This window comes from Grus americana, chromosome 13 (assembly GCF_028858705.1).
Source record: "Grus americana isolate bGruAme1 chromosome 13, bGruAme1.mat, whole genome shotgun sequence".
In the NCBI taxonomy this organism is placed as follows: Eukaryota; Metazoa; Chordata; class Aves; order Gruiformes; family Gruidae; genus Grus; species Grus americana.
This window is the reverse complement of record NC_072864.1, coordinates 20,997,403-21,012,940: the sequence shown is the minus strand read 5'-3', so window position 1 is coordinate 21,012,940 and position 15,538 is coordinate 20,997,403. Positions and strand designations below refer to the sequence as shown.

At 69.9% G+C, this 15,538-nt stretch overlaps 3 protein-coding genes across 5 annotated transcripts in view; 1 reads left to right on the top strand and 2 right to left on the bottom strand.

Moving 5' to 3' along the window:
* Window positions 1-15,538, bottom strand: part of LOC129212502 (probable D-lactate dehydrogenase, mitochondrial) — a 45,895-nt gene that overhangs the window by 10,146 nt on the left and 20,211 nt on the right. The gene's annotated exons all lie outside the window — the stretch shown is intronic.
* On the top strand, window positions 671-4,460 carry LOC129212501 (probable D-lactate dehydrogenase, mitochondrial). 2 transcript variants are annotated; one of them, XM_054841167.1, is made up of 11 exons: window positions 671-793; window positions 921-1,033; window positions 1,460-1,601; window positions 1,702-1,843; window positions 2,341-2,500; window positions 2,576-2,775; window positions 2,857-2,985; window positions 3,554-3,681; window positions 3,767-3,857; window positions 3,951-4,062; window positions 4,141-4,460. In XM_054841167.1, exons 1-11 carry the CDS (start codon window positions 731-733, stop codon window positions 4,304-4,306), a joined length of 1,446 nt encoding a protein of 481 aa, XP_054697142.1. In that variant the 5' UTR covers window positions 671-730; the 3' UTR covers window positions 4,307-4,460. The 2 variants fall into 2 exon arrangements, with proteins under 2 accessions (XP_054697142.1, XP_054697141.1); XM_054841166.1 differs by having other exon boundaries at window positions 2,341-2,775.
* BCAR1 (BCAR1 scaffold protein, Cas family member) lies at window positions 4,549-11,631 on the bottom strand. Of its 2 annotated transcripts, XM_054841165.1 has the most exons (7): window positions 11,463-11,631; window positions 9,725-10,417; window positions 8,295-8,456; window positions 7,975-8,079; window positions 6,423-7,565; window positions 6,137-6,226; window positions 4,549-5,785 (listed from the first exon to the last, which is right to left on the bottom strand). In XM_054841165.1, exons 1-7 carry the CDS (start codon window positions 11,472-11,474, stop codon window positions 5,270-5,272), a joined length of 2,721 nt encoding a protein of 906 aa, XP_054697140.1. In that variant the 5' UTR covers window positions 11,475-11,631; the 3' UTR covers window positions 4,549-5,269. The 2 variants fall into 2 exon arrangements, with proteins under 2 accessions (XP_054697140.1, XP_054697139.1); XM_054841164.1 differs by lacking the exon at window positions 11,463-11,631 and having other exon boundaries at window positions 9,725-11,032.

Genomic DNA, 15,538 nt, shown 5'->3' with positions numbered 1-15,538 from the left:
GGGGACAGGGGCACGCGGTGGGCGTGGGGACACTGGTCCGGGCGCAGGGACACCTGGCCGGCACGGCCGGAGGCACGGGGCCGTGAGGCTGGGTGGGGACAGCTGGCCGGGCACGGGCACCGGTGGCTAGGGAGGCGATGGGGCCGCTTGGCCGGGCACGGGGACGTGGTGCTGGGGGGCACGGGGACGCTGTCCAGGAGGGCTGGGGGCACGGGGACACGTGGCCTCCCGTGGGGTCGGGACAGCCGGCCGGGCGCGTGGGGAGACGCAGGGCCAGCGAGCAGGCACGGGACCGACCGTGTGGCCTCAGGGCCCCCCCGGGCGAGGGGGCAGGAGGCCTGGGGACGCGTGGGCGCAGCCGAGCGAGGCGGGGGCACGCGGCCGGGCGCAGGGACACCCGAGCAGGCCCGGGCACGGGCGGCTGTACGCCAGGAGCGGGGACCCCCGTCCGGGCACGGGGGCGTGTGGCCTGGCGTGGGGACGGCTGGGCGGCCGTGCGGGGACAAGGGCAGGTCCGGCGGCAGCGGGTGAGCTGTGGGAGCCCCGGCAGGGCCTGTGGGCAGAGGGACCCCCGGCCGGGAGGGGACGCGTGGCCCAGCCGGAGCCACCTTAAGGCGGCGGCGGGAGGGGGCGGCGGCGGCGGCGGGAGGGGACGGAAGGGCCCCCGGGGGGAGGGCGGGCAGCGCCCCGGTGCTGGTGCCGGTGCTGGCCGGGCGCTGGCCGTGCCGCCATGGCCCTGCGGCGGGTGCTGGGGCTGGGGGCGGCCCTGGGGCGGCGGGGCTGCTGCTCCAAGGTGGGGCCGGGCGGGGGGGAGGCCCGAGGGCCGGGGGTCCCGGTGTGGCGCCGTGACCGCGGCCGTGGGTGGGGGTGGCGGTGCCCTGGCCCCCGGCCTGACGGGGCCCTCGCCCCCCCCCTCGCAGCGCCCGCTGCCCCCCGACTTCGTGGAGGCGCTGAGGGCCGTGGTCGGGGACCCCAACGTCTCCACGGCCATGGCGGTGCGCGAGCAGCACGGGCACGACGAGTCCATGCACACGTGGGTGCTGGGGGCTGGGACCGCGGGGGAACGGGCTGGGACCCCCGGGGGAAGGGTCCCGGGGAGGGGACGGGTCCTGGGGCAGGGAAGGGCCATGGGGAGGGCGAGGGTCCTGGGGAGGGGAAGGGCCACGGGGAGGGCGAGGGTCCTGGGGAAGGGAAGAGTCCTGGGGAGAGGAGGGGTCTGGGGACGGGAGGGGTGCTGGGGACGGGAAGGGTGCTGGGGACGGGAAGGGTCCTGGGGAGGTGAGGGGTCTCCGGGAGGGGACGGTCCTGGGTTGGGAAAGGTCCACAGAGGCAGGAAGGGTCTGAGTAGGGAAAGGGTCCTGGGGAGGGGAAGGGCCATGGGGAGGGGAAGAGGCTGGGGAGGGGAAGGGTCTCGGGGAGGGTGAGGTCCGTGGGGCAGCGGTGCCGCCCCGTCCCCTAGCTGCGCTCCCCCGGACGCCGTGGTGTGGCCCCAGGCGGTGGGGCAGGTGCAGGAGCTGGCGGCGCTCTGCTACCGCTGCCGCGTGCCCATGGTGCCCTTCGGCACCGGCACCGGCCTCGAGGGCGGCGTCAACGCCGTGCAGGTACTTGGCAGCCGTGGCACCCCCGGCACCCCCTGCCCGGTCCCTGCCCGGGGCTCCCAGTGCCTGGCCGCGCGCAGCCACGCTCGTGTCCCCGTGCCAGGGCGGCGTCTGCTTTGACCTGAGCCGCATGGACGCCATCACGGAGCTGAGCCTCGAGGACTTCTCGGTGGCGGTGGAGCCCGGCGTCACCCGCAAGGCCCTCAACGGCCACCTGCGTGGCACCGGTCTCTGGTTCCCCGTCGGTACCGTGGATGCTGGGGAGGCATCTGGGTGGCAGATGGGGTGGCAGAAGTGGGGGTGCCGGGGACGCCTGTGGGGCTGGGGCTGCTGGGTGTGCCCATGGGGCCAAGGGTGCCCTGGTCCCCAGGGTGCAGGAGCGGTGCTCGTGGGGCTGAGGGTGCTGTGGTCCCATAGTGCTTGGGGTCCCCTGGGGGCATCACGGTCCCAGGGCTGCTGGGTGTGCCCATGGGGCTGGGGTGCAAGGGGTGCTGGGGTGCCCCTGGGGTGCTGTTGTCCCAGAGGTGCTGGGGGTGCCCTCGGGTGAGCTGTGGTGCCAGGGCCGTACCAGGGATCCCCATGGGGTGGCATGGTCCCAGGGGTGCTGGGGTCCCCATGGGGCGCACTGGGGCTGCCACAGGATCAGGGTCCTGGGGTGCCAGCTGCTGGCCGTGGCATGGGGATGTCGTGTGGCCCTGTCCCCACGCCAGCTGCTGTCCCCATCCCCGTCGCCTGCCCACAGACCCCGGGGCAGACGCCTCGCTGTGCGGCATGGCGGCCACAGGCGCCTCGGGCACCAACGCGGTGCGCTATGGCACCATGCGGCCCAACGTGCTGAACCTGCGCGTGGTGCTGCCGGACGGGCGCCTGCTCCACACCGCCGGTCCCGGGCGCCAGGCCAGGTGGGTGCCGGGGGGGGGGTGGGGGGCCAGGCTGGGTGGGGGCCCCGTGGGTGCCCGCTCACCATCCCTGTGCAGGAAGCGGGCGGCCGGCTACGACCTGACCTCGCTCTTCGTGGGCTCCGAGGGCACGCTGGGCTTCGTGACACAGGCCACGCTGCGCCTGCACCCCCTGCCCGAGGCCACCGCTGTCACCACGGCCACCTTCCCCAGCGTGCGGGCGGCCGTGGCCTGCACCGTCCAGGTGCTGCAGGCTGCCGTGCCTGTGGCCCGCATCGGTGGGTGCCGTCGGCCAGCGGTGGGGCCGGGGGTCTGGGTGCTGCTGGCGACAGGGCTCAGCACCGCCTCCTCCTACGCAGAGTTCCTGGACGAGGTGATGGCGGGTGCCTGCAGCCGCTTCAGCGGGCTGGAGCTGCCCGAGGCGGCCACGCTCCTCCTGGAGCTCCACGGCTCCCGGCACGGCCTGGCCGAGCAGCGGCAGCAGGCGGGTAGGGACGGCCCCGGCACGGGGATGGGGATGGGAATGGGGACGAGGACAGGGCCGGGGTGCCCGGGACTGGGGAGCCACGGTGCCCCCCCGGGAGGGGGGGCCAGGTGCCCGGGCCAGGGGACGGGAGTGCCCGGGGAGCGCCGGGGTGCGCTGGAGGTGGCTCTGGGGCAGGGCTGGGTGCCCAGCACCACGGACAGGGACAGCAGGGGTGGCCGGGGCCGGGGCCGGGGCGGGTGGGTGCCCCGGGGAGTGGGGGGTCCCGCGGGTGGGTGCCCAGGGACACGAGAGCAGAGGGACTAGAGGGGACTTGGGGTGAGGGACGGGTGCCCTGGGACGGGGGGAGCAGGGCTGGGTGCCCCGGCTGGGGACGGGGGGAGCGGCGGTGAGGGGTGGGTAGGTGGGCTGGGGGAGGGGGGGTCTGCTGGGGGGCCCGGGGCAAGGGACGGGGGGACCGGCCTGTCCTGGGGTGTGGGATGGGCGCCCAGGACTGAGTGTCCCGGGTCGAGGGCCGGGGGCTGCTGGGGGTCCTGTCCCGGCCCCGTCCCAGGGCTCCTGGCTGCCGGCAGAGGAGATCGTGCGGCTGAACGGCGGCTCCGGCCTGGCCTGGGCGGAGGAGCCGGAGGAGCGCGGGCGGCTCTGGGCCATGCGCCACAGCGCCTGGTACGCTGCCCTGGCCCTGCGGCCCGGCTGCCAGGTGAGGGACGGGCACGGGGACGGGGACGATGGCGGCAGCGCCCCGCGAAGCTGCGGGTCCCACGTCCCTGCCCTGCCCGGCCCAGGGCTACTCCACGGACGTCTGCGTGCCCATCTCCCGCCTGCCCGACGTGGTGGTGGAGACCAAGCGGGACCTGCAGGACTCCGGCCTCACCGGTCAGCGGGGCCGTGCGCCCTGGGGCAGTTGGGGGGCGGTTGGGGGGGCCGCCGTCCTCCCCGCCATGCCCCGCCTGACCCTCGGCCCCGCAGGCCCCATGGTGGGACACGTGGGTGACGGCAACTTCCACTGCCTCCTCATCTTCGACCGCCAGGACCCGGCCGAGTCCCGGCGCGTCCACGCCTTCACCCAGCGCCTGGGCAGGTGGGGACGGGGATGCCCCGGGGGACAGGGACTGATGGGGGACAGCCCCGTGCCGTCCCCTGACCCCCCGTCCCACAGGCGGGCGCTGGCGGCGGGGGGTACCTGCACCGGGGAGCACGGCGTGGGGCTGGGCAAGCGGGCGCTGCTGCTGGAGGAGCTGGGCCAGGAGGGGATGGACACCCTGCGCCGCATCAAGGCCGCGCTGGACCCCCACAACCTCATGAACCCCGGCAAGGTGCTCTGAGGGGCACCGGCACCCAGCTGGCAGGGGGGTGGCGGCAGCCCCCCGGGGTCAGGCCAGGGGTGGCCACGCTGCCCTGCCAGCCACCCTGTTCCCCCAACCCCAGCCCTGTGGGTCAGGGACCCCCAACCTCACAATAAACCCTTTTGCACCCCCACCCTCCCTGTGCCCTGATGTCTTTTGGGGGGGCAGGACACACCAGCCTCTCCCCGCAGTAGGCAGATGCAGATACTCAGGAACTGGGGTGATTTCTAGGCAAATCTTTATGCTGCTGGGGAGCAGGGGGGCTGAGTTTTGGGGGACTGCAACGCCGTAGCTCTCAGAACCAGCAGAAGCTTCCCCTGTGTTCAAAAGGCACCAATTTCAGTTTGTGTTTCCGTTACAGCTGGTACGGTAGCAAAACCCAAGACATGAGAACGCACAGGTCAGACTCCTCCTGCCCCAAATCATCCCCTGCTCCCCTGGGACCCTTATCCACAGCCCCGGGGGAGGCAGCACCCCCCCTCCCTGCCCCGCTGTCCCACTGCAAGGGGGGGGCTTCCACCCCATTAAAAGCCCCTGGCTGTGGGAGACTGCTCCGGAGCCCCCCCAGAGCTGAACAGCCACAGCATTGCCCCAGTGCCCGGTGCACCCGTCTCCATTCACTGCGGCCGTGGCCCCGTGGCCTCCTGGCCGGGAACGGCTGCCGGTTTTGTACGGAGAGAGGACAGCAGGGAGGGAGCAGGCGCGAATCCACCTCCCAGCTTTGCTTCTGAAACCAACTCTGGCCAGAGGGAGGAAGAAGAGGAAGGGGGATGATGGCCGCAGCCCCTCACCCCTCTACCAGTGGAGCCCCAGGCCCCCGGTGTGCGTGGGAGTCTCTATGTACATGTCCGCTTACACCAGGCGGAGGGCGCTCTCGTGGAGGGAGATGCATGTCTGGGGATGGGCTGGGGGCTGTGGGGAGGGGACAGTAGCCCAGGGCCATCACATAGCCGCCAGCTGGCCCAGCACCATCCTGAACTGCTGCGTGCTGTTGGCAAGGTCCTTGACACGCTCCACCATGTCCTTAGAGGCGGCAGGAGAAGGGTAGTGGAGGGCGGCAGCCTTGGTGGTCACCACGATCTCCTTGAGCATCTCACAGAGAAGGTTGCTGTAGTGCATCACCTTGTGCTGGACATCCTGGGCCTTGGCCTGGCGGGACAGCGTGTCCCCAATGAAGACGAGCTTGTGGGCGCTGAGGATGACGAATTTGCTGTGGGCCACAAAGATCTTGGGGGGTTGGTTGGTGCTGACGGCAGTGAAGAAGGCGTCGACAGCGTTGGTGAGCGTGGTGAGGTTGGCCTCACACTGCTCCAGGTAGAAGAGGAGGAGCTGGCGGTCGGCGGGACACAGGGCCCCGCTGCCCCGTGCCGGGCCGTAGTGCTGGGGGGGGCTCCAGTTGGACAGGTCGTTGTCGATGGGGCGCGTCACCTCCTGCTCCAGCCGCTCGAACTGCTTCAGCTGCGGGAGGGACGGGCGTGAGGCAGGATGGCCACCAAGACAGCGCCCACTCCCCTCCCTGGAGCCACCGGCCCCACGTGACGGCTGTGCCCCGGGGAAAGCAGCAAGGGATGGTGCCAGCCCCGGGACAGCCGTACCGGGCTCCTCTCCAGGAGCAAGGTGCCAATGCCCCTTCTCCGCTGGCACAACGCTGGCATCGGAGGCGAGCCAGAAACCACCGTGGGGACAGCCACATAAAGAGGGGGCCGTGGTCCGGACCGGCAGCGGGGGTACAAGGGGAGCAGGAGCCAAAGCTCCCAGCCCACCCCGAGAGCTTTGCCCAGCAGCACCCGCCCGCCCCAGCTCCGTTACCTGCTGGTGCTCCAGCTGGTCCTTGCCCTGCCGGATGATGTTGCCTTTCTCCAGCAGCTCCTTCTGGGTCTTCTCAAACTCCTCCTTGCCCTGCAGGGAGGGAAGGGGTGTGACGTGGGGGGTCAGCAACACCAGCCTTGCCTGTCCTGGGACACCCCTGGTCCCCACAGCCCTCGATGAGGGTGGCAGAAGCACCACCGCGGTGGGAGCTGCCCGATGCCCCAGTGCCAGGGAGCCGCCGGCACAAAACCCACCCATGGGGAACAGCCCCCCGACCTGCACCCACCTGGAGATGGACGTAGTCGTAGTCCTCCATCCAGCCGCTCTCGCTGTTCTCATAGGGCCCGTCGGGCGACTCCTGAGCCAGCAGCTTGGGTGGGGAGGGCAGGGGCCGCGACTGGATGCTGCTGGCCTTGTCGGAGGGGTGAGGGGGCCCGTGGCCACCGCTCTCCGCCGCCGGCTTTGTCCGTTTGAAGAGGAGGGAGGCGTTCCCATGCAGGAAGGAGGCCAACTGCTTGGTATCATCGGGCACACCGCGCGAGTGCATGACAAAGTGCTCCAAGTCATCCGTGCCCGGTTTGCCGCCGGCCAGGGCGCTCGGGGCCCAGTGGCAAGCATCCAGCGCTTGGCTGTGCCGCGCCAGGGCCTGGTAGACCTCCTCCATCTTCTGCAGCTGCTTGCTGAGCTTGGCGTAGAGGGAACGGTCGGAGGCCTGGGCGGCGTTGCCCACCGCCCCCCGGGCAAACTCCAGCAGGTCCCGGAGGGCCGTCCGGACGCCCTCGGCTGCTCCGCGGATGCTGGCGGCATTGGCCTCCATGTGCTCGGGACTGCGCCAGTTGGCACTGATGAAGGACATGAGGTAGGAGACGGCGCCGCCAACGCCATGCTGGAGCTTGGCCAGCGTCTCCATGGCGGCGTCCAAGTCCAGGGAGAACTCCTTGCCGGCTCCCTTAGCCGGCTCCTTCACGGGCACCGTGTCCAGCGAGGACGTGGAGATGTTGCTGCGGGTGCTGCCTGTGCTGGAGGCCGAGAGGCGCTTGGCGTCGGCGCCCTTGGTCTCACGGTCCACTTGCGGCGGGACATCGTAGATGTACTCGCCCTCCGTGTCCAGGGAGCCCTTGCCTGGGGCGTGCAGGTCCCGGGGCACGTCGTACACCTCCTGGGAGGGGAAGGCCGACCCCCCCAGCTTCTTGAGGCTGGGGGGCACGTCGTAGATCTCGTGGGAGAGTGGCAGCTCGGGGGCACCTTTCCCAGCCGCCGGCGGCACGTCGTAGACATCCTCTGGCAAGTAGGGCTCCTGCTGGGCCGGGACAAGGCGGGAGGGGTCGAAGGCTTTCTGCTTGGCAAAGGCGGGCGGCACATCGTAGGTCTCCTCCCGCGCTGGGCCGTCCGGCACGTCCTTGCTCACCGAGGGAGGGATGTCGTACACCTGCAAAGGCAGCGGCGAGCACCGTCAGCACTGCTGGGAGAGCCGGTCCAGGTCACGCGTGGACGTGCGGGTGGGCTGCGTTGTGCCACGGTGCACGTTAAGTCCCAGCTCTGGGCACACGAGACGGTGCTGAGTGCACACCAGGACAGACGCCCCATGAGTGCCCCAGCCTCCCGCATCCCCTTTGGGGAGGGAATCACAAAATCCTAGAGCAGCCCAGGTTGGAAGGGACCTCAAAAGATCATTTGGTCCAACCTCATCCCCTAGATGAGACCACCTAGCACTCCGTCCCCTCACATCCTGAAAGCCTCCATGCCAGGAACGCCACCCTGTCCCCAGGGAGGTTGTTCCCACTGTAAAACGCATCTGTCTTACGCAGAGGAGCTGGGAGCTTCCCAGCAGTACTTACGGTTTGGTGCAGGTTCTTCTCCACGCTGGGGGGCACGTCGTAGATCTCATGCCCCGGGTCCTGCCCGTTGGGACCCTTCACTGCCATGGGGGGGGTGTCATAGACCTGGAGGTGGGGGACACAGGATAGTGCATCAGGGATAGCGGGGGTACCCACCTCCTCCCAGGGACTGGCTGGGAAGGGTGAAGGCACCAAAAGAAGCCCCAAGGCCCATAACATGCCCGACTTTGGGTGCAATTTTCCCAGATTTGGATCCCAGGCTGTCCCAGAGCATCTCCCACGCCAAGGGATGGAGCCAGCAACCCCCTGAGCAGCCTCACCTCCTGGCTGAACTGGCTCGGGACCCCCCCTCGGACAGGCGGCACGTCGTAGATCTCCTGGGAGCCCGCGGAGAGGAGGTGGCGAGGGAAATCATATTCATCCTGCTCGCCCTTGGGGGAGTCGTAGACATACACTTGCCCCACGCGGGTAGGCACCAGCACCTGGCAAGAGGGAAAGGGATGTGTTGGGCACCATCGAGCGTCCCTAGCCTGTCCCCCACCCCACCCCGGCCCCCCCAAAACCCATTCATGAGGCTGGAGAGAGGATGGATGCCGGATCCCGTATCAGACTGTCTGGCACCGGGCAAACCGGTGCCCACGGGAGGGCGCTCCCCGGCCAGGCGTGCACGCTCCTCACGGTGACGCCGGGGACGGGGATGATATCACCAGTTATTTATAGCGGCGAGCCTCGGCGAGAGACAAAGCCCAGCCGGCACGGCCACGGCGTGCAGAAGGGAACGGCCGAATCAGGCACCGAGCCGCGGGCAGGGATCTGCCAACGCCCTGCGGGCGTTGGCAGATCCCTGCCTCCGGCTCGGTGCCCACCTTGCCGTACCGTGGGGACACGGCAAATACCCAAACCCAGAGGGTTGTGGCATCCTGCCAGTGCCAGGGGACAAGAACGGCTGAGCGACCAGCCAGTCCTCCCTTTTAGGATGCTCCTCCATGCCCTGGCTGTGATCTGGCAGCCACCCCCCTCCACACCTCACCGGCTGCTTCCCAGGGGTGTGAATCAGGGTAGCCTTCCCGGAAAAGGTGATGCCGAAAGCGCCTCGCTCCTCTTCCCCAGGATGACGTGCCAGGGAAGAGGCAGAGCCAGAAGGAGCCCGGTGTCCGGGATGTAATCGTTAGGCTGCCCCGGACAGGGTCACCATACCGGGATCCCCGTGTTGGGGACAGATTGGTGGCTCACCCTTGCCTCACCGGCAAACCCGACCGGTGAAAGTTGGCAAGCTCCCTGGCGCGGCCGGGACATGCTGGCAGCGGCTGCCTGCCCCTGCCTGCACTCCCAGGGGGAAGGAAACATCTCAGCACCGTGCTGGGTACCACAGCAGGGTCTGGTCAAGGGCCATCTCCAAGCAGCTCTTGGGTTACCAGCACCCCGTGCCCACCCCCGGCACAGCTGCCGTGTCCTCGGTGACACCGGCAGAGCCCACGCGAGAGACTAAGAGGATCCGAGTGCCAAACACCGTACCAGCCCTGAGCTGGGTAGCCCACACTAAACAGGGCACCTCCGTCACCGCAGGGACCCCCTCAGCAGCAGTGGGGAGGATGCCCACGCACCCCCCACAACGGGCGCAGGGACTTCCCGCTCCAAGAGACGGTGGCAGGCAAATAAGCCAAAGCCCCACAGCCCTGGCACCCACTCGCCACCGTGGACCGCAAAGCACCCCGGAACTGCGCCGCCACCCCCCAGCCTCCCATCCTACCTTTCCCTGGGGCTTGTGTCCTTCCCAGCTCCTCATGTCCAGCGACGGGGGCACCTGGTAAATGTCTTGAGCCTGACCGGCCGAGGGAGGAACCTGGTAGACGTCCTGGGGGGGGCTGGCAGAGCCCCCGGGGTACGCCTCGGCCGCTTGGCCCAGGGATGGTGGCACCTGATAGATCTCCTGGCCGGGGCTGGGGAAGGCGTGGGGAGGCGTCTGCTTCGGGTAGATGGGTGGCTGCTTGGCTGGGGCAGGCGGAAACTGTCCGGTGGGTGCCGAGCCCGGGTAGAGACCCTGCTGTCCCTTGCTGGGGACCGGCATCAGGTAGACGTTGTCCCCTTGGGGGGCATAAGCAGGGTGCATGGGTGTGTACTGCGAGGCGGGTGACAGCGGGGCGTAGCCCCCTTGGTGATGGTAAGGCAAAGCCGGCTGCGGCACCGACGGCTGCGGCGGAGCCTGCCCCTGCGCCGAGCTGGAAGCTTGTTGCTGCTGCTGCTGCTTCTTGTCGTACATCCCCACCAGGATCTTGAGGCGGTTCCCGGGGACGATGCCCTGACGGCCGTGGAGCGAGCAGAGCCACCAGCCGTCCAGCCCCTGCGTGTTGCGCTCCAGCACCGTCATGATGTCGCCCTTGCGGAAGGAGAGCTCGTCCGGGGACTCGGCCACGTTGTCGTACAGCGCCTTGGCCAACACGTTCTGCAAGAGAGCCCCGCGCCGGGGCGGTGAGCCGGGCCCCGCCGGCCGATGGGGAGTCATCCCGGTGGGCGACGGTACCCAACGCCGGGACGGAGCCCCGCGGGCCGGGGGCTTTGCTGAGCGGGTCCCACCGGCTGGATCTCCCCGCTGCAGCCGCCTTTTCCGTCCCCGCTGGAGTTCAACCCATCCTTCCCGGAGGTGGTGCTAGGAAGGGGCCGGGCCCTTCCGCCTCCCCGGTTTCGGGGGGACCTCCTCTGCCTTCCCCCCCCCGCCCCTTCCCGCCGCCGCCGGGGAGGAAGTGCCAGGGCAGTGAGTCAGCCGGAGCCCTAACCGTAGCCATCCCCACGCCAGCCGCCGCCGGGCCCAGGCCCCTTCCGGCCCGCGGTGCCGGCCGTCCCCACGACGGACTCGGGTCGCGCCGCCTCGCCCGCGCCACGGCACGCAGGCACCTGCCGGAGCTCTCCGGCCTCCGCCGGGACTCACCGGTGCCGCGGCGGCGGGACAGGCCGCAGCCTGCCCCGAGCTCCCGCCACCGCCCGGGATGGCGGGTCCGGGCCCCGCCGGCTCTCCGGCCTTCCCCGCAGCGGCCGGGCAGGGAGGCTCGGGCTGCCCGCTGCTGCCGGCACCCGCCCCGCCTGGCAGGGAGGCCGCAGCCCGGGGAGGCCCGTGGCCCCGGTGGGGTGTCCCTGGGGGGGGGGGGGGGGGCGGGCCCGGAGCCCCGCCACCCGCCGGGCAGGAGGGCCGCGGGACGAGGCCTCGCCGCCCACGGTACGGCGGGGCCGGGCCAAGGTCACGCAAGGGGGCTCGGCCGCCCGGGGGGGGCCCTGCCCGGGCTCGGGGGGAGGTGGGGGGGGGGCGGGCTGCAGCCTTCCTGCTCCTGCTCCATCCCGGAGCTAAAGGCCGCCCCCCCGCCCGGCTGAGCCGTTACCCCGGGGCCCCGCGTCCTGCCTGAGGCGGGGGGGGGTGGGAGGAGGGGGGAGCCCCACGCGTGTCCCACGTCCCCACGCGCCCGCGCCCCGTCCCCGATCGGTGCCCGGCCGCTCACCAGGTAGTTCATCTTCCCGCGGGGGCTGCTCCGGCCCTAGCGCCGGTCGGCCGGGGGCCGGGGCCGGGCCGGGGGCGGCGGGGCGGGCGGGCGGCGCGGTGGCGGCGGCGGCGCCGTAGGGATCATTATAGCGCGGTGCCCGCCCGGGCCCCTGGGCCCCGCCCGCCCCGCTGGCCCCGCCCAGCCACTGGCCGCGCCCGCCCCCATTGGCTGCGCCCGCCCGACGGGGGGCGGGGCTGGGGCGGGGCCGGGGTGGGCGGGGACAGCGGGGGCGTAACGGGGGTGCGAAGGGTAACGGGGGTGCGAAGGGTAACGGGGGTGCGAGGGTGTGCAACGGGGTGCAAAGGGTAACGGGGGTGCGAGGGTAACGGGGGTGCGAAGGGTGTGCAACGGGGGTGCGAAGGGCGTGCAACAGGGTGCGAGGGTAACGGGGGTGCGAAGGGTGTGCAACGGGGGTGCGAAGGGTAACGGGGGTGTGAAGGGTAACGGGGGTGCGAAGGGTGTGCAACGGGGTGCGAGGGTAACGGGGGTGCGAGGGTAACGGGGGTGCGAAGGGTAACGGGGGTGCGAGGGTGTGCAACGGGGTGCGAGGGTAACGGGGGTGCGAAGGGTAACGGGGGTGCGAAGGGTGTGCAACGGGGTGCGAGGGTAACGGGGGTGCGAAGGGTAACGGGGTGCGAGGGTAACGGGGGTGCGAAGGGTGTGCAACGGGGGTGCGAAGGGCGTGCAACAGGGTGCGAGGGTAACGGGGGTGCGAAGGGTGTGCAACGGGGGTGCGAAGGGTAACGGGGGTGCGAGGGTGTGCAACAGGGTGCGAGGGTAACGGGGGTGCGAAGGGTAACGGGGGTGTGAAGGGTAACGGGGGTGCGAAGGGTGTGCAACGGGGTGCGAGGGTAACGGGGGTGCGAAGGGTAACGGGGTGCGAGGGTAACGGGGGTGCGAAGGGTGTGCAACGGGGGTGCGAAGGGCGTGCAACAGGGTGCGAGGGTAACGGGGGTGCGAAGGGTGTGCAACGGGGGTGCGAAGGGTAACGGGGGTGCGAGGGTAACGGGGGTGCGAAGGGTAACGGGGGTGCGAAGGGTGTGCAACGGGGTGCGAGGGTAACGGGGGTGCGAAGGGTGTGCAACGGGGGTGCAAAGGGTAACGGGGGTGCGAAGGGTGTGCAACGGGGTGCAAAGGGTGTGCAACGGGGGTGCAAAGGGTAATGGGGGTGCGAAGGGTGTGCAACGGGGTTGCAAAGGGTAGCAGGGGTGCAATGGGCCTGTAATGGGTGTGCAACGGGTAGCTGGTGTGCAATGGGTGTTTAACGGGTGTGCAAGGGATAACGGGGGTGCAAAGGGTAACAGGTGTGTAAATGTTAACAGGGGCGCAATGGGTCTGTAATGGGGGTGCAAAGGGTAAAGGGTGTGCAATGGATGTGCAACAGGTAACAGGCATGCAACGGGGGTGTGCTAAGGGTGTGCAACAGGCACGGTGGGGGGAGTACTGGGATGTATTTAGTATCTAACAGAGATATTGGGGGAGTGCACGAAGCGTGTAAGTGGCCATCTGACAGGCGTGGAATGGACATGGGGGTGTAATGGGGGTGTAATGGGCAGAGGGTGCAACAGGAGTGTTACGGGGGTGTAATGGGCGGGGGTGTGATGGGGGTACAGGGGTGTAATGGGGCATTAGAGGGGGTAGCAGGCAGGGGCGTGCATTACGGGTGTGTAACGGGCTTTGGGCGCATACATGGGTGTGTAGCAGGAGGAGGTGTGTGTGAAAAGAGTGCAACAGGTGTGTATGCAACAGGCGTGCAGCAGGTGTGTAACTGGGGTGTTCTGGGCAGGTAATGGGTGTGTAACGGGCAGGGAGGTGTAAGGGGCAGGTAGTGGGCGGGGGCGGGTGCAATGGCTGAGTAAGTGTGTGATGGGTGTGTAAGGCGGGGGGGGAAATGTGTGCAATGGGGGGGTGTATGTGTGTGTGCACGGGCAGCGCACACCGGGGGCTGTGCACGCAGCGGGGGCGGCACAGGCGGGGGGGTCAGCGGCGTCGCTCCCCTGCAGCCCCTCGCCTTCCCTGGCTGGGGGGGGGGTGTCACCCCAGTCCCGCCTGGGGGTGGCATCGGAAATGAACCCCCCGGGTGTAAACCCTTCTCCCTTCTGCTGTCCTTTCCCTCCGCCGCACGTCCTGCCCCAGCCCAGGTGCTGCTCTGCGGCATTGGCACGTCCTGGCACACCGCGGCACACCGCGGCACACCGCGGTGCATGGCAGCAGCCGGCACGCTGCCCGCCCGGCCCGTTCCAGCAGCCGAGCCGCGTGGCCCACAGGCACCCCGACAGCGGGCGAGCCCGGGCTTGACGCTGCTGCACGCCGAGCTGCAGTCCCTGCCCGCAGCTCTGGCGCTGCCGGCATCCGCATGGAGCTGGGATCAGGCTGGGAGGGCGGCTGCAGGGCTGGGAGCTCGTGGGAGGCACGTGTGCGACCTGCACAGGTGTGCGACCTGCACAGGTGTGTGAGCTGCAGGACGTGCGAGCTGCGTGGGTGTGCAGGAGCTGCAAGACGTGGGAAGCTGCATGGGCCGGCGTGACCTACCAGACGTGCAAGCTGCGTGGGTGCGCGTGAGCTGCAGGACACGTGAGCTGCGTTGGAAGCACACGACCTGTGAGACACGCACAAGCCGCACAGACCTGTGCGAGCTGCACAGACGCACACGCTGCTCACTGAGCGAGCGTAGCCCAGTGCAGTGGCGTGCAAGAGCCAGGTGCGCACAGGCAGCGGGCAGCGTGGGACCGCACGCGAGCGTGCCCAGAGCGGAGGGAGGGGACGCCGCGGGGGTGCCCGGCGAGCGTGCGAGGCTCGTGCACGCGCAGAGAGCCAAGGCAGGCACGCGAGGGGTGCCTGGCAGCCACGTGGGCGCACACGCGAGCGTGAGAGCCGCGGGGCCGGCGAGCGAGCGGGGCTTGCCGAGGCAGGCCAGGAATGCACCTCTGCCTGCGCGCGCGCCTCCCGGCCCGCGTTCCCCCGCCACGGCATTTCCTCTCGGCCGCGCTCGCCCTCGGGGTTACCTTCGGCGTGCGGCGGCGGAGTTGAGGCCAGATCGCAAACGCGTGCCCTTCCCCAAAAAATGGGGCTCGTTCCGCTCCCCAAGACCCAGCACCACCACCCCCCCGGCACCAGCAAACCCCTGCGTCACTGGCAGAAGGGGAAACTGAGGCACGGCCGAGGGTAGGAGACATCCGGCGGCAGGGGCTGCGGTCGCACCCACAAACCGCAGCCACCCCGGCAGCGCAGCCGGAGCACTGTGGTTTCCTCTTGTCGGTGGCAGCGGTGACAGCGCAGGGGCTGAGCCCCGCGGACGTCCCCAGGAGGGGCTCCAAGCCCCCCCCGGCCCCTCTCCCGCCACCGCAGCCGATCCCACGAGGCCACGGGGTGTTTGCTTCGGAGACCCCGAGCCCGCCGAGCGCCCACGGGGCCAGCAGCGAGGGTCTCTCCTGGGATGCCCGGGGTGAACCTGCCATCGCACGGCTTCGGGTGGGCGCCGAGGGCCCGCGAGCTCCCCGCTTTGGTACTTAAAAGCAGCAGGGATTTTATTTTTCCCTCTCCCCGTGGCGATGCTGAGATCAAAGCGTTCCCTGTTGATACTCGATCCCGGCCGTTTTCCATGCATCGGAGCCAAAAATCACTGCGTGCATCTGCCGAGCGCCCTGAGCTGGCAACGGCTCCCGCACCCCCTCCGCTTCCGCAGCCAAGTGCCCGGGGGGGCGACAGGCACCAACAGGTCTCCCTTTGGCTTCTCCCACCTCTAAGAAAATGAAATGCCAAAAAGAAGATCAAAAGTGGAGCGTTCTCGGGGCCCTGCAGGCGCTGGGGATGCTCAGAGCTGGGTCGGCACAGCCGGAGCATCCCCGTGCCGCTGGCGGTGGGGTACGGTGAGGCCCCCACCGGTCCTACGCCGTGGTTCTTCACCGGCTCCGGCAGACACAGGGCTGGGTGTTTTGGGAGGATGCTGTTTGGGATGCAGGTTGCTCCAGCAACGGTTGCTATGGGAAAGACTTTGGCGGCGAAATTTCCAGCCCTATTCATGTGTCCGTCAT

Bases quoted from the DNA above. Each gene is read 5' to 3' on its own strand.
- BCAR1 (XM_054841164.1), bottom strand. From the start codon at position 10,477: ATGACTCCCCATCGGCCGGCGGGGCCCGGCTCACCGCCCCGGCGCGGG. The intron at 8,080-8,294 runs GTGAGGCTGCTC...CCCCACCTCCAG, and splicing joins CGAGCCAGTTCAGCCAGGAG to GTCTATGACACCCCCCCCAT. The intron at 5,786-6,136 runs GTAACGGAGCTG...TCCCTCCCGCAG, and splicing joins ACCAGCTGGAGCACCAGCAG to CTGAAGCAGTTCGAGCGGCT.
- LOC129212501 (XM_054841166.1), top strand. From the start codon at position 731: ATGGCCCTGCGGCGGGTGCTGGGGCTGGGGGCGGCCCTGGGGCGGCGG. The intron at 1,034-1,459 runs GTGGGTGCTGGG...CCCGTCCCCTAG, and splicing joins CACGACGAGTCCATGCACAC to CTGCGCTCCCCCGGACGCCG. The intron at 4,063-4,140 runs GTGGGGACGGGG...CCCGTCCCACAG, and splicing joins TTCACCCAGCGCCTGGGCAG to GCGGGCGCTGGCGGCGGGGG.